General features: G+C 47.1%; 1 protein-coding gene across 7 annotated transcripts; it reads left to right on the top strand.

Annotated features, from left to right (window-relative positions):
* The first annotated feature begins 22 nt into the window (after window positions 1–22).
* On the top strand, window positions 23–26,325 carry ZSCAN20 (zinc finger and SCAN domain containing 20). 7 transcript variants are annotated; one of them, XM_053897843.1, is made up of 9 exons: window positions 81–130; window positions 2,986–3,152; window positions 8,180–8,700; window positions 13,374–13,560; window positions 14,012–14,088; window positions 14,369–14,453; window positions 17,799–18,485; window positions 20,137–20,565; window positions 21,350–26,325. In XM_053897843.1, the coding sequence occupies exons 3-9, from the start codon at window positions 8,290–8,292 to the stop codon at window positions 22,603–22,605; spliced, it is 3,132 nt and encodes a 1,043-aa protein (XP_053753818.1). In that variant the 5' UTR covers window positions 81–130; window positions 2,986–3,152; window positions 8,180–8,289; the 3' UTR covers window positions 22,606–26,325. The 7 variants fall into 7 exon arrangements, with proteins under 7 accessions (XP_053753830.1, XP_053753805.1, XP_053753823.1 ...); XM_053897833.1 differs by having other exon boundaries at window positions 88–130; window positions 2,990–3,152; XM_053897855.1 differs by lacking the exon at window positions 2,986–3,152 and having other exon boundaries at window positions 23–130; window positions 20,140–20,565.

Below are 26,325 nucleotides of genomic sequence, written 5' to 3'. Positions count from 1 at the left end.
CGGTGCCTTCTGGGAGTTGCAGTCTTAGACGCTCCCTTCCCGGGTGGCACCGATCGGACTCCGCGTCCCAGCATTCCCTGCGCGAACCCCGGAGCACTTCCGCCCTGTTGTGAAGTGGGTGTCTCGGTGGGTGAGTCCGGGTGGTGGGGCGGGGGCAGCTGAGACTCAGGCTCTGGGCTGGAAGCTTAGGAGGTGGTGGTGTCCTAGAGGGCCAGGGAAGGTGAGAGGGGAGAAAGCAGCTTTTCTTGGCGGGCGGGGGGTGAGGGTGAGGGGCGGCCAGAGGATGGAGCGTCCGGAGATGGGAAGGGTCATAGAGGGGTCGGGGATGAGGAGGGAGATAGAAGGCCCTGGGAGCGAAGACGGTTCTAGAAAGGTATGTAGGTGAGAAGACAGAGAGAGGTTCTGGAGGTAGCAGAGTCCTAGAAGGGTCTGGAAATCACAGAGGGAAGCATAGACGGTTCTTGGGCCCTGGCAAGATGAAGAGAAAAAGGCCGGAGCTTGAAGCCCGACCTTAAAAATGGTGTTCCAGCCTCTACTCTCCCGCCTCGACAGACGTAGCAAATCTGATATCCCCTTACACTTCCTCTAATGGTTGTGACCTCTGGAACCCAGTAGGTGGGACTGGCTATCGTGTTCTGCGCCAAATCAGCACCCGCTTCCCTTCTGCCCGATGGAAGTGAATGGCACCTTCGTCCACTTTAGCGCTCTGGTTCCTCTTGCATTCTTCCACAGCCAGGGATCTTCAGACCTTTCAGTTTCTGTTATGCGTCCTGAATCTGCCCCTTTTCTGGTCAGGGTTTTTGCACAAGGCTTTCATCTTTTCACCTCCCCAGCCTGGAAAAACACATTGTAGTCAGCGTCACCTATTTAACCCACAAATCTGATTGTGCCTTCTGCTTAAAAACCTTCTTTCTCATCACCTGTAGAATTAAGTCCAAACACCTTAGCCCGATAGTCCAGACTTTTCATAAACTCCCTCTGCAGCCGAATCTTGTGCACCCCATGCTATTTGTTTTTTTTCCGTTTCTTGGGGACGCTGTTTGGTTTTCCACCATTATGTATGCTCTTCTCTCTGCTTAGAGTACACTTTTTCCCACTGTTCTCTGACAAGAGAACCATTCTTCGGAGAACCAGCTAACCAACTTGAGTGTTACTTTGTTCAGTTTACCTTAAGCTGATTAAGTCACCGCCCCCAACCCCAGTTCTCACAGACCTCTTTTACCACTTTTGATCGTAATTATCTGTGACTTTTTTTTTTTTTTTTTTTTTTTTTTTTGGTCTCTTCCACTAGACTGTAAGCTTATCTAGGACAGGAACAGTTTCTGAGTCACCGCCATTTCTTCATTGCCCAGCCCAGGATAGTAAATACTTGATGTAAATCATGTAAATTGGTAAATACTTAATGAATGTGTGAAAAGTGACCATCCAGGGTGAGCTTTGCTGTACCAGTTTTTTTTTAATTTTTTAATGTTTGTTTATTTTGAAAAAAATTTTTTTTTAACGTTTATTTATTTTTGAGACAGAGAGAGACAGAGCATGAACGGGGGGAGGGACAGAGAGAGAGGGAGACACAGAATCGGAAGCAGGCTCCAGGCTCTGAGCCGTCAGCCCAGAGCCCGATGCGGGGCTCGAACTCATGGACCGCGAGATCGTGACCTGAGCTGAAGTCGGACGCTTAACCGACTGAGCCACCCAGGCGCCCCTTATGTTTGTTTATTTTAAGAGAGAGAGAGAGAGCGAGCGAGCCAGAGCGTGAGCAGGGGAGGGGCAGAGAGAGAAGGAGACATAGAATCTGAAGCAGGCTCCAGGCTCTGAGCTGTTGGCACAGAGCCTGATGTGGGGCTCAAACTGACAAGCTGTGAGATCATGACGTGAGCCGAAGTTGGACGCTCAACCGGCTGAGCCACCCAGGCGCCCCTTTTATGCCAGTCTTAAAGACTGCTTCTTCCAGTGGATTTCTAAGGACATGAGGCTTTAGTCTTTTCCTGCCTGTCAGGGCTGTCTTTGCTGGATGCTGATTCAATACCAATGGGAGTTTAAGCCAGGGATGGCAAATACATAGAATGTGTGGTACCACTTTTTCTTCCTGTGTCTGGTGGTCATAGCTAATTAGTGGCAACACATATTGACATGGGATTCAGATATTGACACGGACAATGCTAAGGACTCTGTCCTTAGCACAGTGACTGAAGTTGGTGCTTTACATGAAGCCTATTTGCTCTCCCTGGTTTAAACCCTTAAATGTTTAAGCAGTAGCCTGGACCATCAGCCAAATACACTGGCTAGCCTTTGGGGGCTCCTAGATTCTTCTTTGGAAGTCACAGACCAGTCTTGGCCTTTCCCATGGGACTGGGGCAGCTCTCTTACCATCCCACTGTTCAGTGGGTGGGCTTTTAAGTCCACATCCATACTCAATACCCCAGGAGCCAGGAGGCCCCTTAGCTTCTTCCCTGTATTTGTAAAGGGATCCTGACCCAGTCAATACCTATCCCTCCTTGTTTAGGGGAATCAGTACGCTTTCTAGGTCTTCCTAGATGGTGGAAGAGCTCTTTCAGAGTATTTAGCTTGAAAGGTGGTAAAGTGACGACAGCCCATGATGACAGAAGCCTATCATCATCCTCTATTTAGTCCTGGTATTTGAAACGATTTTTGAGTTGGTTGCCAATATTTAAAAAGCCAGGGTTCTAGCTTCTCTTGGAAAAAAGTAGGCGGCCTGGGAACTTGGCTAGTGTTCTCTCTGGTGCTATGTAGTTCATCACAGCCCCTGCTCCACTCATTTACCAATTTACATTGCCTGGCCCCTGTAGCCATTTAAATTTGTAGCCACTGACTTGAGTCTTCCTGCCCCTTTGCTCTATTCTCATCATACTAATTGGGGAATCTGGGCCAAATGCTGAGTACAGTCAAGCTGTAAGCTGCAGTCTTTTATTTATTTATTTTATTAACTTTTTTTTTTTTTAACATTTATTTATTTTTGAGAGACAGAGAGAGCCAGAGCACGAGTGAGGAAGGGCCAGAGAGAGGAGACACAGAATCCAAAGCTCCAGGCTCTGAGCTTGTCAGCACAGAGCCTGAAGTGGGGCTTGAACCCACGAACCGTGGGATCATGACCTGAGCTGAAGTCAGACGCTCAACCAACTGAGCCATCACAGGTGCTCCTATAAGCTTCAGTCTTGATTGGCAGCTGCAGAGTCCACATGACCTGTCCAGGGTCACACAGCTAATAATGGCAGGAGTGGAACTGGAACCCTGATTAGCTTCCTCCTGCCTTAATGTTCTTTCCACTCTCCTCCCGTCTTCACAGGGGTTTGGGTGATTGGCAGACCTAGAGGAATCTATGTGGTGCGGTTAAGAAAAATGACTGGAAAGAACGTATCTTGGCTTAGTCCCAACTCTGCTGCTTCCTAGTTGTGTGACCTTAAGTGAGTCCCTTCACAGAAGCTCAAATCCCTATATGTAAATTGAGGATATAGTGGACTCATACTTTATAGGAGAATTCTATTCTAAAGTTAGCACTCTGACTTTGGGAAATCTCATTTAGCCCAAAATCACAGTCAGCTTGAAAATCCTTTGGCAAGGAGCCATTTAGAAACCAACATGCTGTCTTTCAATAAGCTAACCAGCGCAGCTGGGTTTTCTTGTTTGAATGTCAGATGAAAGAGTTGGCTTGTGTTTAGGGACGCTGCTGTATGAAGCACACTCGGTTCATACTCTGGAGAGAGAGGCTTGAGGGAATTCAGACCAACCTGGGGACCAGGAAAATCCTGCTTATTCTGGAATAGACACAGAGCAAACAGAACTGGCTGCACCATTTAAATTATGTGCTTTTTTTTTTTTTTTCTCTCTTTCTGGTGTTTGCATGCAGTGTAATACACGTAAGTTAGAGATCAGTGTAGTGCAACTCCACACTAAGGACGCTTGACTTGCTTGCCAGGAGGATTCAGTGAGATTGTGAATGTAGAGCACGTAGCACCAGACCTGGCACCTCATGGGCACTCAGGAGATGGGTACTCTTTGAGATTGTTGATCCTGGTGTGGCCCTGACATTCTTGGTCATCTTAGGACTGAGGGATGCCCTTGTCCTTTCTTTCTCCCAGCTCTGTGTAAAGTCGCCCTGCCATTTGCTGACTGTATTGATCTCCCTCTGGGGATAGGCTGCAATTCCTATCTAAGAGAGTAGCAGGAAAAGCTTTCAGATTTGTATTTGTTTTATATATATACACACACACACACACACACACACACACACACACACATACATATATGTATGTATGTGCAAGTTAGTTAACATATAGCGTAGTAATGATTTCAGGGATAGAATTCAGTGATTTATTACTTACATATAACACCCAGTGCTCATCTCAATAAGTGCCCACCTTAATGCCCATCACCCATTTAGCCCATACTCCCCATCCAACACCCCACCAGCAACCCTCAGTTTGTTCTCTGTATTTAAGAGTCTCTTATGGTTTGTCTACCTCTCTGTTTTTATCTTATTTTTGCTTCCCTTCCCCTGTGTTCATCTGTTTTGTTTCTTAATTCCACATACGAGTGAAATCATGATATTTGCCTTTCTCTGACTGACTTATTTCACTTAGCATAATCCACTCTAGTTCTATCCATGTTGTTGCAAATGGTAAGATTTCATTCTTTTTGATCATGGAGTAATATTCCTTTGTATATGTATACTACATCTTCTTTATCCATTCATCAGTCGATGGACATTTGGGCACTTTGGCTATTGTTGATAGTCCTGCTATAAACATTGGGGTGCATGTGCCCCTTTGAAAGGATACAAAGGATATTTTGTATCCTTTGGATAAATACCTAGTATTGCAATTGTTGGATCATAGGGTAGTTCTGTGTTTAATTTTTTGAGGAACTTCCATACTGTTTTCTAGAGTGGCTGCACCAGTTTACATTCCCACTGGCAATACAAAAGAGTTCCTCTTTCTCCGCATCCTTGCCAACATCTGTTGTTGCCTGAGTTGTTAATGTTAGCCATTCTGACAGGTGTGAGGTGGTATCTCATTGTGGTTTTGATTTGTATTTCCCTGATGATGATTGATGCTGAACATCTTTTCATGTGTTCTTTAGCCATCTGGATGTCTTCTTTGGAAAAGTGTCTGTTCATGCCTTTTGCCCATTTCTTCACTGGATTATTTGTTTTTTGGGTATTGAGTTTGATAAGTCCTTAATAGATTTTGGATACTAACCCTTTATCTGATATGTCATTTGCAAATGTCAGATTTGTATTGGAAACTAACCCTTGAACTTTCAAGTCTTCCCAGAAGAAAATACCTATTATCTGTGGCTCTTGGCTTTGGGACTGGTGGGACTACTAATTGCCTATTTTGTTGTAGTGTTAGTCTCTCTGTGCAGGAGCACAAACTTCTTTGCTTGCTCATTGACGGTCTCTCTCATTAGAAAGTAACTTTCATGAAGGTACAAACCGTCTTTCCCAGTTACTGTTGGCTGTGTAGATACCAGTACAGTGCAGGTACATAGTGGAACTCTGTAAATGACTGGTGAATTAGTCCTTGTGTGAGAGAGTGACACAAATGCTTTTGGACTAGTGCGTGATTAAGGCTGTGACTAAAAAAGAAATTTCATGAAAAGTTCATTCTTTAGCTTAATATAAATGATGGACTTTCCATAGCCCAATAGGCTTTCGAGATACTGGATTTACCATTTTAATTAAAGGCAACAACACTTCCAATGGCCCTGCTATTTATCAGGCATTATGGATATAGAAATGAGTAAGATAGAGTCCTGGCCCTAATAATACAATTTAATGGTCAGAGGTAAGAACAGGTAACTACAACAGTGTAGGATACCACTTTATAGTAGAGGCATGTGCCAATTGCTTTGGGAATACAGGACTGGAGAAGTGATTCTGGGAAAGCAGGGAATGGGGCAGGGCATGACAAAGGCATGTTAAGGAATTCTTAACAGATGAGGTGACATTGACCTGGTAGCTGAGGGACAAGCAGGAAGTTGTCAGATGGTCATGAGTTGTGTTCGTAGTTCCTCCCTGAATATGTAGAGGTCTTTAGGACAAGTCTTTATTTTTCATCACCCTTGCCTTGTTCCTGGAGAGTCCAGTCAGATGGCCTAAAATCTAAATACCAGCCCCTCTCCACTCTTAATTTGGCTGTGTCATTCCCATTTGGAAGGAGCTGATAGTTTCCTTTGAGTGGGTGTTTTTATGTCATCTAGATTTGTTGGGAATGACACAAAGAGCTCATTTTTCCAGATCACCCAGCACAAGTGTTGTCAGAGTCTTCCTTGTGTCAAAGAAGCAATCCCAGTTGTCCACTCAATAAGTGTTTTCGGAGAGCCTCCTGTGTGTAGCATCATGCTTGTTGTGGGGGTGGAGGAGGGAAGGGGTAAACTATGTTCCTCATCCTCAGTGAGGCCGTAATCTCTCTGGGGCCACACACATACACTCCCCTCTAATACAACATAGAAAGTGGCAAGTGTGACAGAGATAGAAATAGAAAGGAGGAAAGAATTCCTTCTGACATGAGCTAGAAGGTCATTTAAAAATCTAGTGTGTGCAGAAGGGGATTAGTTATAACCCTTGCTTCATGACACATCACCATCATGAGCTGACTGTTGTCTGACTGAGCTGATTGTTTACCGAGCGCTGCCTCTGTGTGCTGAGCACTGTACTGGTCAGGTTATGATCTAGTGGGTAAGATAATTATAATCGAGCATGATCAGATTTGTGGTAGAGAAACGTAGGTGGCATGGAAGCTTGTGGCATAGGAAGGATTGAATCTTGTTTCAGGGCACAGGGAGGGCCTCTTGGAAAGAGTACAATTGACGTTGAGACCTAGCTAGGTGAAGAAAGGGAGGACACTTCCTAAAGGAGATGGTCCACAGCATGTAGGAGGGTTCCAAGGGCAGCAAGCTGTGTGGCTGGAGTGCCCTGACCAGTGGAACATGGTAAAGAGATGAGGTATAGACTTGGGCAAGGTTCACACTTGATTGTGAAGGATGTGGGAGGTCACCCAAGGGTGTTCAGCAGGAAGTGACCTGGTCAGATTTTGAGCCAGTCTGGTTGTTGTGCGAAGAACTCTGGGTTGGGGTGAGAGGAGAGAAGGCAGGGACATGAGTTAGGAGGCTGATCCAATGAAAAGCATGGCGACTCTCTGGCCTGAGGTGGCAGCATTGGGGGTCTAGATGCTTAGGAGGCCAGGAGGCACAGCTTGGTGATGAATTGGATATGGGGGATGTTGAAGGAAGGTGATCCCTGGGTTTCTGGCATGGGTAACTTTTTTTTTTTTTTTAATATTTTTAAATGTTTATTTATTTTTGAGACAGAGAGACAGAGAGAGAGACAGAGACAGAGACAGAGACAGAGTATGAGCAGGGGAAGGGCAGAGAGAGAGACACACACACACAGAATCCGAAGCAGGCTCCAGGCTCTGAGCTGTCCGCACAGAGCCCGACATGGGGCTTGAACTCACAGACCATGAAATCATGACCTGAGCCAAAGTCGGATGCTTAACCGACTGAGCCACCCAGGTGCCCCTGGCATGGGTAACTTGATAGAAAGTGGTGCCTTGGCTGGATGGAGAGCTCCAGAAGAGGGACGGGTCTGTAGGAGAAAATGATGAATTCAGTTTGGGGCCCACTGAGTTTGAGGCGCCTAATAGACAGTCAAGTGGGAAATGTCCTGTAGATGATTGGATTTGGGGTCTGGAGGCGGGTCCTGGCTGGAGCTTTGGGAGTCATCAGTTTCAAGATGGTGAAAAATGCCAAATGGATGGGTTGGCCAAGAGGGAATGTAGAGTGAGAGGGGTTTTGCAAGGGGAGCACCCTTAAAGGAAAGCTGAAGGTCCGGAGAGAAAGGCCCTGTGGAGGGGGGTGACATTTGGAACCCAACTTGAGGAAGGGTTAGACTGGGCATGTGTAGAGGAAGGAAGGCATGCTGGGGCCAGATTGTGAAGGCCTCGATGCCAGAACACGGCGTTCAGCACATCACAGAGGATTTCGTGCTGTACTGTCCTCCTCCAGCGTGTGCTGGCTGCCAGCTTGGGGGCCAGGTTGTGGTCTGTCTGCCTGCTTGTCCCTATTCCTGTCTGAGTAGCCCTGCTCCGTGCAAAGGCAGTGGAAGGTTCGGGGTCCTCTTACTCACATTGTCTGTTGTCCCTTGTCCCTCTGCCTTCAGAGCCTTGGGGAGCATCACCTCTCCCAGGAATCCTTGGAAGTACACACCTTAAATGCAGGAAGACATTGAACGAGGACGGCCCAGCTGAAGCAAGGTGTCCGGAACAGGCCATGACCATGGCCCTGGAAGCCCGGGCCCGGGCCTCTCCCCGACCGGAACCCGAAGAACTCCTTATTGTAAAGCTGGAAGGGGACTCATGGAGACCAGAGAGCAAACCTGGGGAGGAGGGCTTCGACCCAGGCCCTGAGGCTTCCCGCCGGCGCTTCAGGCAGTTCCGGTACAGGGATGCAGCCGGACCCCACGAGGCCTTCAGCCAGCTCTGGGCGCTTTGCTGTCACTGGCTGCGGCCAGAGATCCGCCTCAAAGAGCAGATCCTGGAGCTGCTGGTGCTGGAGCAGTTCCTGACTATCCTACCCAGGGAGGTCCAGGCTTGGGTGCAGGCGCGCCACCCTGAGAGTGGTGAGGAGGCAGTGGCCCTGGTGGAGGATTGGCACCGAGAGGTCCAGGCTGCGGGACAGAGGGTGAGGCGGCGGGGCTATGACTAGATTAATCATTGCCAAAACCATAGTAATAATAATAATTGTTGTTATCATCGACCAACTGACATTTATTGAGCACTGCTGTGTAACAGACACTATCTTCTGTGCTTTCCACCTAATCCTGTCTAATGAGATGGATACCGTTACCCTGATATTACCAATGAGGAAACTGAGACAGAGAAAAGCAGGTAGTTGGCTCAAGGTCACACGGCTTTAGACGGTAGAGCCAGGATGTGAATTCAGGCAGGCTGACACTGAAGCCAGCATTCAGAACCACTGCCTAAACTGCCTTTCAGGACCATATTCACGGTGCAGTTGATTTGTATTGTGTTTCACACGTGACAAAGCCTTTTTACATACGTGATCTCTTTGGGTGCTTAAGGCAGTAAGGTAGGTAGGTAGACAGAAGTAGCATTATCCTCCTCATCGTATACACTAAACTAAGGCCCAAAAAGTCAGGTGGCTCACAAAGCGCAGTGAGTCCGAACCAGAGCCTAAATCCAGATCCTGAGGTTCCAAATTCATTGTTCTTTCTGTACACGACAGATGCCTCATGTGTAAGCCATGGGAATTAAAATACCTCTGAGGCATGAGGCTCAAATGAGACAGTAACTGACATTTCTTGAGCACTCACTGTGTGTCAGACACCGTTCTAACCTTTCTGTATGTATTGCTCATCTAATCAGCACAGCTGCCCGATGAGGTAGGTACTGTTATGTCACTGGTTTTCAAGTGGGTAAACAGAGACTCAGAGGTAAGTGACATGTGTAAATTCATATAACTTAAGTGGTAGAGCCAAGATAAGGGAAGTGAAAGCATCGTGGATTTAACACTCATAGTTTCAACAATTTGCAAGAGACTGAAGGCCCATGATATCATTTATAGTTTTTCTAGGGCACGACTTTTGAATCCTGCTTTTGGAGCTGGCATATGTAGAGCAAGTACTTGAACTGGCTGCGGGCTGAGCCAGCCACCCAGAACCTCCATCTCAACATACCCCTGTTCCTTCCCCTTGTTACACGGTCAGTAATTTTTGTGATGTTATATTTAATGATATGTTGTTGGGGGAAATTATAGATTGAGAAGATCCCTTGCAAATGGCAGGGGTTTTCTGTGCATCATAAAAGGTGAAGCTCTGTACAGATGTGAGATTGGGGGAAGAAAGGTTTATCGTCCGTGGGTTTGCTTTTTGGATTCTTTTTAATTTTTTAATGTTTATTTTTGAGAGAGAGAGAGAGAGAGAGAGAGAGAGAATGGATGGGGGAGGGGCAGAAAGAGAGGGAGACCCAGAATCGGAAGCAGGCTCCAGGCTCTAAACTGTCAGCACAGAGCCGGACGTGGGGTTGAACTCACGAACCGTGAGATCATGACCTGATCTAAAGTCGGATGCTTAATCGACTGAGCCACATGCGTGCCTCTGCTTTTTGGATTCTTTTACAAACTGATTGAAGACACAGAAAACATATGATTTAAAGTTATAGAACTAAGTATGAGAGAGTGTACCTTATTTTAATATACCACCCCACCCTCCCGTATTATTTCTTTTAAAGAAACCATCTATTCGTCTTAAGTGGCAGTGAAAAAACAAATGAACTTGAGACCCAGAATTGAGTTAATTGAGAATTGATTTAAATCAAGGTCTTAATGACTCTTTATCTGTAAAATGAGAGGGTTGGACTAGACCAAAAGTTCTCAAACTATACCCTTGTGAGCTGAGCAGAGGTTGAATTGCTTCTAAAATTGAAAAAAAAACCAAAAAACAGGTAATGGAATGTGCTCTATCATGTATTATTTTCCTGTGACTTTTATTTTTATTTTTTAACTTTCTACCTGCTCCTGAGTGCTCACAGATGTCAAAACAAATGGATAAGTAGCAAAGGAGCTCCCCTGCCCCCACATATATGCTTGTGATCTTACATTGCAAAGTACCTGACTCAGTTACATTTTTTGCAAGGAAGACTTTTCCAAGTCTTACTAATGGAATGAAGTATGCTAACTCCGTTCCTCAGAGAGAACCACCTGGAAAAGGCAGCGCTGCTGGGCTAAATGACCTCCAAGATATTTTCCTTAAAGAGACCTCTCAGCTGTGCTCTTGGGTGGGTTTTGGCTTGCTGACTCCGTCGTCACCCTGTTGCAGCAACCCTCTCCCCATTAGGTGCATAGGCATTTTTTTAAAATATATTTTTTAAGTTTATTTGTTTATTTTGAGAGAGAGAGAAAGCATGAGTTGGGGAGGGGCAGAGAGAAAATCTTGAGCAGGCTCCACACTGTCGGTGCAGAACCTGATGCAGGGCTCGAACCTATGAACTGTGAGATCATGACCTGAGCCACAGTTGGTTGCTTAACCAGCTGAGCCACCCAGGTGCCCCTGCAGAGGCACTTTTTAAACAAACAGACTTTATTTTTTAGAGCAGTTTTAGGTTAACAGCAAAACTGAGTAGAAAGTGCAGAGGTTGCTCCTGTACCTCCAGTCCCCATGCACGCACATCATTCCCCACCAGAGTGGCACGTTGATCATGATCGATGAACTTACCTTGACACGTCCTTATCACCCAAAGTCCATAGTTTACATTAGGTGTCACTCTTGGTGTTGTACGTGCTGTGGATTTTGACATATGTATAACAACGTGTATTCACCATTATAGTTCATACAAGATAGTTTCACTGCCCTAAAATCCTTTGTGCTCTGCATATTTATCCTTCCCTTCCCCCAACCCCTAGCAACCATTGATTTTTTTGCTGTCTTCATACTTTCACCTTTTCCAAAGTGTCATATAGTCGGAATCATACAGTATGTATGTAGCCTTTTCAGAATGACTTCTTTCACTTAGGAGTATGCATTTAAAGTCCCTCCATATGTCTGCATGGTTTGATAGCACATTTCTTTTCAGTGTTGAGTAACATTCCATTGTCTAGATGTACTGCAGTTTATTACCTACTGAAGGATATCTTGGATGCTTCCAAGTTTTGGCAATTATGGGTAGAACTGCTATAAACATCCATGTGCAGGCTTTGTGTGGTGCACAGGCATTTTTGATGAATTCTTTACTCATCCCTACTCCAACCAATATTCTACCAGTTTTTTCCTTCTCCTTGTCACTTGAATCTCCTTCTTTCTGTCTACAGTTGCCATCTACGGGATCAAAACCTTTGCATAGGCGTGGCAGTAGTTAGAGGAGCTAGAGCTGGGAGTGAGGATTGTTGTGGAGTCTAGTCCTGCAGTTGCTCTGTAGATTGTAAGATTGTAACTATAACAAAGAGATTTATTTGTTTTTTTCCTTAAATAACCACAGTAGAATGCGGATAAGCACATGTTTGCTCCCTATGAGCCATACAAGACATTGGTGGATGGCCTCACTTGGAATGGATTTTTATGCTCTGGGCCCATACCTGTATATCTTAAGGATAAACATCCCTCTCTTTGAGTGAGGATTGGAGTTTTCCCATCAGCCAAAGGTTTTTTGGAGTTCTGGAAGTTTGGCAAACTCATTAAGTTGCTGAAGGTGGATGTTAATATTTTGAGTCAAAAAATAAGACTCAGAGCAATGTATATAATTGCTACCTTTTGTAAAATAGGGAAGAAGTAAGAGTCTATATTCATAGATGCTTGTGTATAAAGAACTGAAAGGATGCGGAACAGTAGTCACCTGTGGGGAAGAGTAGGGAGAAGGAAGACACTGGGCAGATGGGACAGGGACAGGGTAGGGATGGGGTATTTTCACCAAATGTACCTTTATATTTTCTATTTTTGAACCAGGTGAGCATTGAAAATTACCTCTTGAAAAAATTAAAACACATTTTTTTAAGTTTCTATAATGCAGTGAGGTTGTTCCATTGTTGGGGTTTTAGGGCCAGGAAATAACATCTCTTCCATCTCTCAGTTTGGAACCAAATGACAGATAAGAAATGAGCTTTATGATTGGTAATGCTGAGTGGGTACTGTCCTCTCTTAATTGGTTATTCCCTTTTATTATATACATGCCCTGTATCTCTGAGTACTCGTTCGCCTGACCTTGAATTTAAGTAGCCACTTCTACTTTCCTTTCGAGTTATAGTGCCTTCTCTTCGCTTCTCCTTGTGTTTGAAGAGTAGATAAGACTTTCTAAAGCAGCACATACTTTTATTACATTTTAAAATTCCATTTGTAGTTGTTTGTCTCTCCTTTTTCTTACATTTACTTTTGAATTTTCCATGCCTTTCAGCAGGAATATTTAGAGCAATTATATCCAGTTACTGGTGTATCTGTTTTTATGTTTCCTTTTGTCGTTTAATGTATACCTGGCTAACTTTTATCTTTTTTTGATAACTTAAAAATGAATCGACTTTTGATGTTTAGAGATTAGTTTTTAATGTCATGAAAATTTTACATGATTTATCTCTTTATGATTCAAAAATGTTTGGAACAGTAGCAGCCTCATTGAGATGCTTGTATAGCTTCCCTGTGTTGAACAAAACATTAGTCATTTGGTGGTATAAGCGCTGGTCTGTTGACTAATGTCAGTCTCATGGCTTTGCTGTCATACTTTGAGTCATCTTTGGATCTTAAAAAGAGTCTGTTAACCTCTGGACCACAGCTGTACTCCACGGAACGTTCCCTGCCCTACCGTAATTGGTCTTACTGAACTGACCATTGGGAATTTTGACTGTCTGTGTAGGAATTGGCCTTGTGTGCAGAAGAGACTGGGTCCTTAAAGGCAATGCAGGAATCTCAGCACTGTCCACTGCAGCCAGTGAATCACTGGCCTGAGGGACAGTCCCAGAAGCAGTGGGTGAAGAACTCATGCCCTGACCTTCCCGAGCATCTAGACACCAAGATAGTGCCACACCCCTTGAAAGAAAGTGGTGAGTACCAAGAATCAGGGAATGTCTGGGAGGAGAGGTGAGGGGTAGAGGGGGTAAGGAAGGGTGCACAGGGAGTAGGGATGTGCAGAATTCAAGACGGGGGGTGGATTGGTGTCTGATGGACACACTGGGAAGGAAGGCAGGTAAGCGCTGTGCAAGGAGAGGAAGCGCCCAGTGCTGTTGGCGCCCCACGGAGTCATGCAGCCAGTTCAGGCCAGGGCCGGGGTCACGTGGTGATCATAGGAGTGCGAGGTGGCATCTTACACACGGCCCATCTCTCGAGGCAGCTTAGGAGCCAGACGCTCTAGGATGGAAGTAAAAGGGGATATCTGCCCGGGATACCAGGACAGTCCCAGCTTGATGCAAGCATGGCATCTGGAAAGCTGGACCCGGGAGGGGCGGTTTCTTGGGAACCAGAGCTTGGGTTTAGGAGACTTCTTCTTCTCCTCAGCTGTCCTCACTCCCCGAGTCCCTACTCTCCCAAAGACGGGGCGTGTTGGAGATTGGGAGGTGACTGCTGAGTCCCAGGTAAGCTGCTGTTTGTCCCTTCCTTCCTGTCCTTACTCCTCCTGTGCCCTTGCGCCTGTGCCCCTCTCCTCACTCTGTGGCCTGCCCTCAGCAGAAGGACATATGTCCTGGGGTATTAGCCTCTGCCCTTGGCCCCCAGTCTGCTGGCCTCTCCACGGTCATGCTGCTCCTTATGACACTGGCCTCACACATGGTATCCCTGCGTCCGTTATCTTTCCCGGGGCCTGGTCGCGTTGCCAGGCCATTTCCAACTGAGGTCCTTGTCTTGTACATCTCACAGGAAGCCCTGGGCCCCAGCAAACACGCTGAGAAGGAGTTCTGCAAGGACCCCCCAGGAGACAGCTGTGGGAACGGCGTGTCCCTGGGTAAGGAAACCGTGCCCTCTCAGGAGGATGTTGTCGGGTTTCTGGTACACTCAGTTCCCAGAGGCTGTTTCATCACTCCCTTAAGACTTGGGGCTCTGCGAAGTCTGGAGCTTCAGACACAGGAAGAACACATGCGCTCTGTGGCCACAGCACTGGTGGCAGGGGTGGAGCATGGGGCGTGGGGTCTGCCCGGATAGAGGCTGGCGGCTGGCTTCCGAGGGCCTGCCCTCTGGGGGTCGTTTCCTCATTTCCTCGGTACACTCAGCATGCTCCTGGGGCTGTCTCAGAAATCCAGTCTTGGCAGCATCAAACAGGGTCCATCTCCAAGGGGCAGCCCCCAGTGAGCTGAGCCCATGAGACTGATGTACTAAACCACAGTGAGAAGTAAACGTCACGGGGCTCAAAAACCCACACGGCCAGCACCAACTCCTGTTTTCGTAAGTGCGTCTCCACGGGAGCTAAACAAACATGAACCGTTTCCCTGGGGAGCTTGGGTCAGAATGATGGGTTAGACATGAGAGAGGGATAAAGTGGAAGAGACAGTGATAGGCCCGCCTCCTGTCGGTGAGGGGAGACATGGGAAGCTTGTGGGCGCCTTGCCTGACAGCATAACTCCTTTTTTACATAAACCATGATATCTTGGGAAGATAGTGTTCAGCAGGACAAACTTTGGGAAGTGTTGAACCGGGTAATCCTTAAGTTTCTTTTAGCTCTCAACTCTTTTTCATCTAGTTTTCCTTGAATATTTATTTATTACAAATTTTTTAAATGTTTATTTATTTTTGAAAGAGAGAGAGAGAGAGACAGAGCACAAGCAGGGGAGGGACAGAGAGAGAGGGAGACACAGAATCTGAAGCAGGCTCTGGGCTGTGAGCTGTCAGCATGGAGCCTGATGTGGGGCTCGAACTCACGAACTGTGAGGTCATGACCTGAGCCGAAGTCAGATGCTTAACTGACTGAGCCACCCAGGCACCTGACCTTGAATATTTATTTTAATGAAAGGCTTCCTGTTTTTTTTTTTTTTTAATATGAAATTTATTGTCAAATTGGTTTCCATACAACACCCAGTGCCCATCCCAACAGGTGTCCTCCTCAATACCCATCACCCACTTTCTCCTCCCTCCCACCCCCCATCAACCTTCAGTTTATTTTCAGTTTTTAAAAAAAAATTTTTTTTAATGTTTATTTATTTTTGAGAGAGACAGAGACAGAGCTTGAGCAGGGGAGGGGCAGAGAGAGAGGGAGACACAGAATCTGAAGCAGGCTCCAGGCTCTGAGCTGTCAGCACAGAGCCTGTCATGGAGCTCAAACCCATGGACCGTGAGATCATGACCTGAGCCAAAGTCGGACGCCCAACTGACTGAGCCACCCAGGTGCCCCAGTTTATTTTCAGTTTTTAAGAGTCTCTTATGGTTTGGCTCCCTCCCTCTCTTTTATTTTTTCTTTCCCTTCCCCCATAGTCTTCTGTTAAGTTTCTCAGGATCCACATAAGAGTGAAAACGTATGGTATCTGTCTTCCTCTGTATGCCTTATTTCACTTAGCATAACACCCTCCAGTTCCATCCATGTTGCTACAAATGGCCAAATTTCATTCTTTCTCATTGCCAAGTAGTATTCCATTGTGTATATAAACCACACTTTATCCATTCATCAGTTGATGGACATTTAGGCTCTTTCCATAGTTTAGCCATTGCTGAAAGTGCTGCTGTAAACATTGGGGTATAAGTGCCCCTAAGCATCAGCACTCCTGTATCCCTTGGGTAAATTCCTAGTAGTGCTATTGCTGGGTCATAGGGTAGATCTATTTTTAATTTTTTGAGGAACCTCTACACTGTTTTCCAGAGCAGCTGCATCAGTTTGCATTCCCACCAACAGTGTAAGAGGGTTCCCGTTTCTCCACATCCTCTCCAGCATCTATAGTCTCCTGATTCGTTTATTTTAGCCACTCTGACTGGCGTGAGGTGATATCTCAGTGGGTTTTGATTTTTATTTCCCTGATGAGGAGTGATGTTGAGCATCTTTTCATGTGCCTGTTGGCCATCTGGATGTCTTCTTTAGAGAAGTGTCTATTCATGTTTTCTGCCCATTTCTTCACTGGATTATTTGTTTTTTGGGTGTGGAGTTTGGTGAGTTCTTTATAGATTTTGGATACTAGCCCTTTGTCTGATATGTCATTTGCAAATATCTTTTCCCATTCCGTTGGTTGCCTTTTAGTTTTGTTGGTTGTTTCCTTTGCAGTGCAGAAGCTTTTTATCTTCATGAGGTCCCAATAGTTCATTTTTGCTTTTAATTCCCTTGCCTTTGGAGATGTGTCAAGTAAGAAATTGCTGTGGCTGAGGTCAGAAAGGTTTTTCCCTGCTTTCTCCTCTAGGGTTTTGATGCTTTCCTGTCTCACATTCAGGTCCTTTATTTTTGTGAATGGTGTAAGAAAGTGGTCTAGTTTCATCCTTCTGCATGTTGCTGTCCAGTTCTCCCAACACCATTTGTTAAAGAGACTGTCTTTTTTCCATTGGATAGTCTTTCCTGCTTTGTCAAAGATTAGTTGGCCATACGTTTGTGGGTCTAGTTCTGGGGTTTCTATTCTATTCCATTGGTCTATGTGTCTGTTTTTGTGCCAATACCATGCTGTCTTGATGATTTTAGCTTTGTAGTAGAGGCTAAAGTCTGGGATTGTGATAAGGCTTCCTGTTTTGTTAGGGCTGGGAGCTGTTGGGACAGCAGTCCTTTCTTTAGACATTGCAAAGTGTTTTAAAAAATAAGGAAATATATTTTCTCACGTTTTTGGACGTTGAGAGGAGGACATGCTCCAATCACAGTACAAAGTGGTTCCGCAGTGTCACGGCAGACCCTAGGTTCTTTTTCTCTCCTCTGCCGTCCTCAGTGTCAGCTTTGCACTAAAGTTATCATGTGTCATAATCAAAAGATACATGCCAATGGCAGTTGGGCTCACAAGTTTCCTAGTGAGAGAGACTCTCTCTGTCTCTCTCCCTGTCTCTTACACACACACACACACACACACACACACACACACACACACACGCACAGTGAATGAGTGAGAGAGAGGGAAACCTTTCCTCCAGCCATTAAATTCATTCTGCTTGGGCTAGTTTAGGCCACGTGCCCATCTGTGGACCAGTAACACTCACTCTTTGTATGATATGTTTCGTAGCAACAACAAAGAAAGCAAATGAACAGAGCAAACTGGTCAATTAATGTCGGGAATTGGCATGGGAATGTCTGAATAGCTGCGTGCACGGCAGTGCTCCGTTCCAGGGGCAGTTTGGACGAGCACTCTGCTCAGTGTGTCATTTGTACTTAATCTTTTCTTTTCTTTCTTTCTATTAGGGGCTCCAGTTTCCAAACCAGGTATCAACTGCCAGCGAGAGCAAGGACCAGGCTTTTGGCGTCCGAGCTTTATCAATTCTGGAAAGAGGAACACTGCAGATTATACCTTGGATAATGAGCAAACAAAACCAGCCCAGGCATCGGCCTGGAGGGATTCCAGGGCCTGGGAGGAACAACACCAATGGGACACGGAGGACATGAAGGTGTCAGGTGTGCACTGGGGCTATGAGGAGACCAAGACTTTTCTGGCAATTTTGAGTGAGTCTCCTTTCTCTGAAAAGCTCCGGACTTGTCACCAGAACCGCCAGGTTTACCGGGCCATTGCAGAGCGGCTGAGGGCAAGGGGCTTCCTGCGGACACTGGAGCAGTGTCGCTACAGAGTCAAAAACCTCCTGCGGAACTACCGGAAAGCCAAGAGCAGCCACCCACCAGGGACCTGCCCCTTCTATGAGGAGCTGGAGGCCCTGGTGAGGGCGCGGACGGCCATCAGAGCCACCGATGGCCCAGGAGAGGCTGTGGTGCTCCCCAGGCTGGGGGACAGTGATGCAGAGATGGATGAACAGGAGGAAGGGGGCTGGGAGCCTGAAGAGACAGCAGAAGATTGTAATGGTGATGACCTGGCCACTGATGAGTCTGTCCAGGAGCCCAGGATTCCAGGGGGCCCAGCTCTGTTCCAGAGTCGTATTGGTAAGAACAAGGGGGTTTAGTGGATCCTGACTCCAACTCTCCTACCAGCCAAACCTCTGCTCCCTGAGTTCAGGGCACAGACTGGATCGCAAGTCCAGATTGATGCCACTGGTGTTAAGTTCCTTAGATTGTCCTCAAACTCCTACTCTTTCCTTCTATGATCAATTTCCTAGAATGAGTTTTCTTAGTTATAGAAGCAAACTTTTAAAAACTTAAGGGACCTTAAAGAGCTAATTCAGTATTAGTTGACCCTTGAACAATGCAGGGCTGGAGTATTGATCTCTGCTTGTTTGATCGATGCACATTCAACTTTTGACTCCCGACAAACTTGACCATTGGTAGCAAACTATGGACCAGAAGCCTTACTGATAATATAAATAACATGTATTTACATGTTATATGTATTGTATATTCTTACAATAAAGCAAGCTAGAGAAAAGGTGTTGTTAATATCATAAGAAAATACATTTACACTACTGTATTATATATATAAAAAAATCTGTTCTATGAAAAGTGAATCTGTGCAGTTCAAACCCATCAACTATATTTGCCAAAGTGTGTCACTAGGAGTATGGATGGTCATAGTGTTACACGAGTGTTCCTTTTTTTTTAAGTTTTTAATGTTTATTTTTTTTGAGAGGGACAGAGACAGTGTGACTGGGGTAGGGGCAGAGAGAGTGAGAGAGAGAATCCCAAGCAGGCTCCACGCCACCAGCACAGAGCCTGATGTGGGGCTCAAACCCACGAAACCATGAGATTATGCCCTGAGCCAAAACCAAGTGTTGGACGCCTAACCGACTGAGCCACCCAGGTGCCCCACACGAGTGTACTTTTAAGTTTAATGTGCATGAGAACATCAACTTGTGATTTTACGGTGAATTTAGGTAAGGAAATATACTGAGTGAAGTTTTTAATATATAACAGAAATCATAACAGTATATAGGTGAACAAGTGATGTTTGAGAAACACCCCGTCATTGTAAAAGTGGAAAAACACTGAAGCCCAAGAGATGGAATGTCTTATGTAAAGTTACACAGTGAGGTAGGGGCAGAGTCAGGATCAGAGCCCAGAGTTCCTGCCTCCATCTTTATGTAGTTTTCCTCTCCATGATGCTGCCTCCCCAGGCTGCATCATTTACCTGCTGAGGAACTGAGAACAGAACACTTCCTGTTCATTCCTCCAAAAAGAGGAAAGGGCATCCTTAGTTGGGTGCTCTTGTAACATTATTTGAGTTACATTTCTGTCTAGGGACTCTCAGTTCCCTTGTTTGTTCAGAAGAAAGTTCATAAAATAAAACTAGAGGATATGTATTGAATGGATATAGAGAAAGTCTCTTAGATCCCAATTACAGGCCTTTCCCCACACCAGTCAACTGAAGCCAGAAGTGGGGTCACCTGGTATAATATGGCCACCTATATCTTTTTCAACTAAGACTCAAGAGTTAATGGAAGGTCTTAGAATTGGGTGGGGGTGGGAGGCTCTGGCGCACCCCTGAGAAGCAAGGGAATATTCTTTGCTGGTGCCCCAGGTGCCTGGGAAATTTCTCCGTTGCCTGTGTTCTAGGCATGTATTGGAACGGGGGCCCCTGATCCCTGATGACCTGGGCTAGTCTCATTATGCCTCACAGTTCTGAACTCTTCACTCCCGACAGCAGGTGTGCACTGGGGCTACGAGGAGACCAAGGCCTTCCTGACCATTCTCAGTGAGTCCCCATTCTCTGAAAAGCTTCGCACGTGCCACCAGAACAGCCAGGTTTACCGGGCCATTGCAGAGCGGCTGTGTGCACAGGGCTTCCTGCGGACACTGGAGCAATGTCGGTACAGATTCAAAAACCTCCTTCGAAGCTACCGGAAAGCCAAGAGCAGCCACCCACCAGGGACCTGCCCCTTCTATGAGGAGCTGGACTCACTGATGAGGGCACGGACTGCGGTCAGAGCCATGGGAACCCTCAGGGAGGCAGCGAGTCTCTCTAGGTCTGGGCAGAGCAGTACTGAGGCTGACGACCAGGAGGCCTGGGAGGAGATGGCAGGTGAAGTTGGCCTCAAATCTCCCACCCTGTGTCCAGACACCCCAGACACTGGTAAGCCTGGAGTAATTCGATGTCCACCAAATCCACAGGCATGAGAGATTAAGGGGGCCGGATCATTATCATTTGCCTCTGAACTACAAGAGAGGGTGGAATTGACCAGGAAAAGCATTTGTGATTTGCTTAGTGTAATTGCCCAAATGAGAGAGGTAGTCAGGTCTTGATTTTACTGGGATTTTTTGGTAAATTACAGAGTTTATTCGATTTCTCATGATAAGAGGCTATATGGAATGTACTAGGAGAGGGAGGTGTTCCTTATTGAGTAGAGGGATGGGGAAGTTGGCCGGAGAGACTGACTAGCTGATTGTGTGTGTGGCCTGGGCCTCATGGCTCCCTTGGCAGGGTCACCATGTTCCAGGCTCTGTTCTCTGCTTTGCAGGTCACACATTTATATATGCACCGGAACTTGAGCAGTTTCACGTTAGTCACATCATAAGATGTGAGATAGAAAATATAAGATATATGGGGCGCCTGGGGGCTCCGTCGGTTAAGCGTCCGACTTCAGCTCAGGTCATGATCTCATAGTCTGTGAGTTCGAGCCCCACATCGGGCTCTGTGCTGACAGCTCAGAGCCTGGAGCCTGCTTCAGATTCTGTCTCTCTCTCTCTCTCTCTGCCCCTCTCCCTGCTCACACAGTCTCTCTCTCTCAAAAATAAACATAAAAAAAAAAAAGAAAATATAGGATATCATTGTAGCTAAATTTGTAAGACACAAGATAAGATATATAAGTAGATATTAACTAATGAACGAAGAAAACTGCATTTCTGTGTATTTTCAGGTTTTGAGATGAGGCATAAGGACGAAGACCAGATTTCAGAGCAAGATATTCTTGAGGATTTGCCTGGAGCCTTATCAAAATGTACTGGAGAGGATGTTTGCCACCCTCATGACTGGGGGCAAGACAGTGAAAATGAAGGTGGAGGTGAAGGGCAGTGGGGAAATCCCCCCCAGGAGCAGTGGGAAGAATGTTCTTCTGAAGATGACTTAGAAAAACTTATCGACCACCAAGGCCTGTACCTGGAAGAGAAACCCTACAAGTGTGACACATGTGTGAAAAGCTTCAGTCGGAGCTCGCACTTCATTGCCCACCAGCGGATCCACACAGGCGAGAAGCCTTACAAATGCCCTGAATGTGGGAAAGGCTTTAGCGATCGTTCCAACCTCAATACCCATCAGAGAATCCACACAGGAGAGAAGCCCTACAGGTGCCTTGAGTGTGGGAAAAGCTTTAGCGATCACTCCAATCTTGTCACCCACCAGAGAATCCACACAGGGGAAAAGCCCTATAAATGTGGGCAATGTTGGAAAAGCTTCAACCAGAGCTCCAACCTCCTGAAACATCAGAGAATCCACGTGGGAGGCAATCCTGATCATTGCTGCGAGGCAGGGGAAACCTTTGGCCAAAGCCCATCCTTCAGTGCTCCCTGGGGGAACTCTACGGAAGAGACATCTCTTGAACAACCTCAGAGTGCCAGCAAGAACTTGAATTCTGGCCCACACGGCACCAGCTCAGGGGAAAAGCTGTATCCGTGTCCTGAATGTGGAAGAACCTTCTCTAAGAGCTCTGCCCTCATCAGTCACCAAAGGATCCATACGGGAGAGAAGCCGTATGAATGTGCTGAATGTGGGAAGAACTTCAGTAAGAGCTCCACGCTGGCTAACCACCAGCGAACCCACACGGGGGAGAAGCCATACACATGTGTGGACTGTGGGAAGGGCTTCAGTGAGCGCTCCAAGCTCATCACGCACCAGAGAGTGCACACGGGAGAGAAACCCTACAAATGCTTTGAGTGTGGCAAGTTCTTTCGTGACCGTTCCAACCTCATTACTCACCAGCGGATTCACACGGGAGAGAAGCCTTACAAGTGCAGAGAGTGTGGGAAATGTTTTAACCAGAGCTCCAGTCTCATTATTCACCAGAGAATCCACACTGGGGAGAAGCCCTACAAGTGCACAGAGTGTGGCAAAGACTTCAACAATAGCTCCCACTTCAGCGCCCACCGGAGAACCCACGCAGGAGGGAAAGCATCGTAGGAGGCCCCCCGCCCCCCGTCACAGCAAAGAGATACACGCATATTGAAATCTCCCCAGAGCGTAAGATGTGTGCTAGGAGCTTTCCGAATTCTTAAGCTTGGTGTATACCCAGGCAAGTTATCTTGGCCTAATCCAGGTTATTTGGAAGTGAATTACAGATGCTAAGGGTCTGGATTTGAAGGCACTTTTCTTAAGTGTAATTTGTTTTTCTCCTGTAAAAAAACCCTGTGCAATCCTCAGGCCCTCCTTATATTTGCTGTCACGTGAGGACTTGATCAGTGTTTGAGCCAAACTGGTCATGTAGGAGTTTAGAGGTACATCAGGGGTCCTGAGCAGTGAGTCCAAACCTCGCTGTGCCTTCACACTGTCCACAGGTACACGTGTTCTGTTGGCACACATCAGCAAATTCTCACGTGGCGGATTTCGGTTGGGGTGTGTCCGTACAGGAGAGCTTTAAGACTGGCGAGAGAGGGCATAATTGGGAATCAGTGGCTTAAAGCAGACCGCCATGACCTCAGCAAAGAGGAGGAACCTCAGTGATGTCCTTGATAAATTATTAACAATAGCAAAAGTAGCTGGTATTTATTGAGCATTTACTCTGGCAGGCTCCGTGCTAAGCACTTTGTGCACATCATCTCATCTCCTCCTCACAGTGGTGCCGGGAGAGAGGTACTAATAGTGTCCCCATTTCCCAGAGGAGAGAGCCGAGGCTTGGGAAAGCCAAGTAACTTGCCTGGTGGCGCATCTGAAAATGGCAGAGGCAGGCTTTAACCAGATCTGTCTCTGGAGCCTAAGGTGTTCCTGACCATTCTCCTGAATCCCCTTCTGCATTAGGGCAGGTAACTCAGGTGTGAGGATCCCAAAGCACTTTGTGGACCACATTTCCTACTAAAATTCCTTTATGAATTCTCCTTTTAGCAAATAGGGAAACCGAGAATCCCTAAAGAGCAGAGGGCCTGGGATGGTCTGAACTGGCAATGCTTTGAGCAAGGCTGAGCTATTATTAAAGCACTTGCTGTGGATTTCTATCTTTGCAACAATATGGGTGAGAGATACAGGGGGTTGAGACAGGGGCGACCTGTAACCACAGTGATGTTTCTCCCCATGAGATACTGCTTTGGGGAAGGAAATGGGGTTTAAGAATTTCCCTTTCCTCAGGGAGTCAGTCCTGCTCAGGTTAGACTTGGATGAACTGAACGTTAAGCCTTATAGGAACTTGGGCCTCTAGTTTTGCCTCCCCGGGCCTTTCCCTGTTGGCGGAAGCTGTGTTTCTGATGGCCATGCCATGGCTGATCGGGGGGGGAGGTGGGAGGAGTTGGTGTGCTCCCACTGAGAGGGCACTGAATGCTGTCCTGCAGCCCAGCTGCATGGCACAATTTCATCCTGTGAGAAGGAGCGTGAGGCAGTCGGGTCCTCACATGCTGAAGAATGCAGCGGTCAGGACCTGTGGGTGCCCTGGGTTCTCCCTGCTTTATCCCATTCCGGCACCCCCGGTCGGGGATAGCTCCCTGCCTCCAGGCTGCAAAAAGGAGTTTGTGTTTAGTCACTTTGTGGAGAAGGGTAACCCCCTTTGGGGACGGGGGTGCAGAGCTTTGAAGTACTGAGTGGGTGTGGGTGTGGTGCGAAGCCACAGGCTGCTGTCTGAACTTCCGTCCTGGGGCTGCTGCGGATGGCATTGGCTTCCCAGTGTGTACGTGCCCGGGACTTCCAGATCTGTCTCCTGCCCTGGGCTCTCCTCTTAGGAGCCCGGTCTCCTCCCTGCCAGTCCAACCTGAGTGACTCCGGGGCCTCTCTAGCCACCCGTGACCCCCCTCCCCCCCACGCACTGTGACCCCTTGCAGCCATCTTCAGCCTGGGCCCGTCCATTCGGCATGCACGTTACGTACACACTGGCCCACAAAGCAGCCTCCTTCACACAACGCCGGTGAGGCACACACAGTCAGACTCCTACAGACTCAGGGCCCCAGACACGCTCTCCCTCCTAAGGGCATTTTCCAGTGGGCCCTGGTTCCCCAGCACTGGGCAGTCTTCCAGTGGAGCCTACGGTCAGAATGAATGTGGTGAAGCATCCCCTTCTCTCAGTCTTGATGTCACCTCTCCTTCCGATGCTCCTTAGTGTCCTCTCTGAGCAGCAGACACCAGTGTCGAACCCCTGCCCAGGCTGCGACTGGAGGCTCGTGCTACATGTAGTGCGAGGTCAGGGAAGGCCTGGCAGGAGAGGGGTTCGAGTTGTGCCGGAGTCCAGGGGGGCAGCCGCTGCTTCCCACGGCTCCTGCTGCTGTCTCCCCCGACATCACCACTACCACTACCGTGTGTTTAGCGCCATCTTTTCCGTCACTCTGACTAGAGGCAAATCTGGAACTATCTCCACCTCCCTCTACTTCCCCGCCCCACGCTGGGGACCTCACTGCCCTCTGGTGCACTTCCCACCCGGTCCCTGTCAGAACCCTGGGAGGAGCCTGCGCCCGGTGACCCTGCCCTGTGCTGCCCGGAGGAAGAGGCCACTCTTCTCAGTGTGGCTCAGGCTCCCCGCTTCTCAAGGCTGAGAGCTGCTTTGTTCTAAGAGCCACTTAGCTGAGTCAAGAGTGTCAGAACGGGCAAGGGCAGGATCCAGTTGAACAATTTTACCTACACACAGTGAACAGGTAGAATAAGGGTCCACACAGACATCACGTTTCTAATGAGGGTGCGGTGAGGGATTCCCTTGATATGGGAACCATTCTGATCCTGTCTGCTACTATGTAATACTTTCTGAAGTCACATTTATTTTTCACATTTTCATTGTTGGAAAAGACTCCATAACGGTGGCGCCTAGAGGGTGAGGAAGGGAGTAAAAGGAAACACAATGTGCCTCTAAGGCTGGTTCTGGATCAGCATTACAGATTCATGTGAGCCCAAGCAGGAGAGGAGCCTCGGGCAGCAGTGACCGAGCCACTGGCACTGGAATCTCTTGGGAGTCACCGGGGCTCAGGGAGCCCTACTGTGGTGCCAAGTGACAAATATAACACCCCGGGGGAAAGGACTCCCCTTCTTTCTTCAATGTAGAACATGGCCTGGCCTCAGTTCTTTGGGGAATCCACAGACCACAGAGAAGCTTCTGCAAAGTTAGAGGCAATGGAGATGAGCATGAGGGTCAAGGGCATGTCCTGGTGATGGTGAGGAGCTGCTTTGAGACCCTCACTCCAACTTCACCGGGAAGGGGGGTGGGCAGGGCAGGAGAATACCCCTATAGACAGCAGCCGACAAGGAAAAACTTGTTCACGACCATATATGCAGCCCCTGACCCAACCCCACTCCTGAAGTTTCCCAGAAACAGAGGAGGTGAGGCAAGCCGGGCTGGAGGTCACGCTAAGCCCTTCCAGCACATCCTCGGCATTTTCTCCAGGGACTTTCCTTGAGCAACTAATTTCTTATGAAAACTAGACATTGGTGATTGATCTTAGTGACTGTGAAATGAAAATGGGATAAATTTTGGCCACCAGGAGGCTCAGAGGTTCAAGATCCAGTTCCAAAAACTGAGCAGGCCCTTTTGGTTAGCAATTTGTGCATCGATCCCTGACTTCATTTTGTCTGGCTTTGTTTTCACTTCCTTATCTTTTACTATTTTCTGTTTTTTTTTGGTGGTGTTATGTACATCTCTTAAACCTGGTCAAATCCTATTTTGGGATGCAGTGGCCTGATGAATTAATAAATTATTCTGATTAAACAAAGAAAAAATAA

Source organism: Panthera pardus, unplaced genomic scaffold, assembly GCF_024362965.1.
Source record: "Panthera pardus isolate Hobbes unplaced genomic scaffold, ASM2436296v1 HiC_scaffold_11, whole genome shotgun sequence".
NCBI classification, from domain to species: Eukaryota; Metazoa; Chordata; class Mammalia; order Carnivora; family Felidae; genus Panthera; species Panthera pardus.
This window is presented reverse-complemented; position numbering and strand designations above follow the sequence as displayed.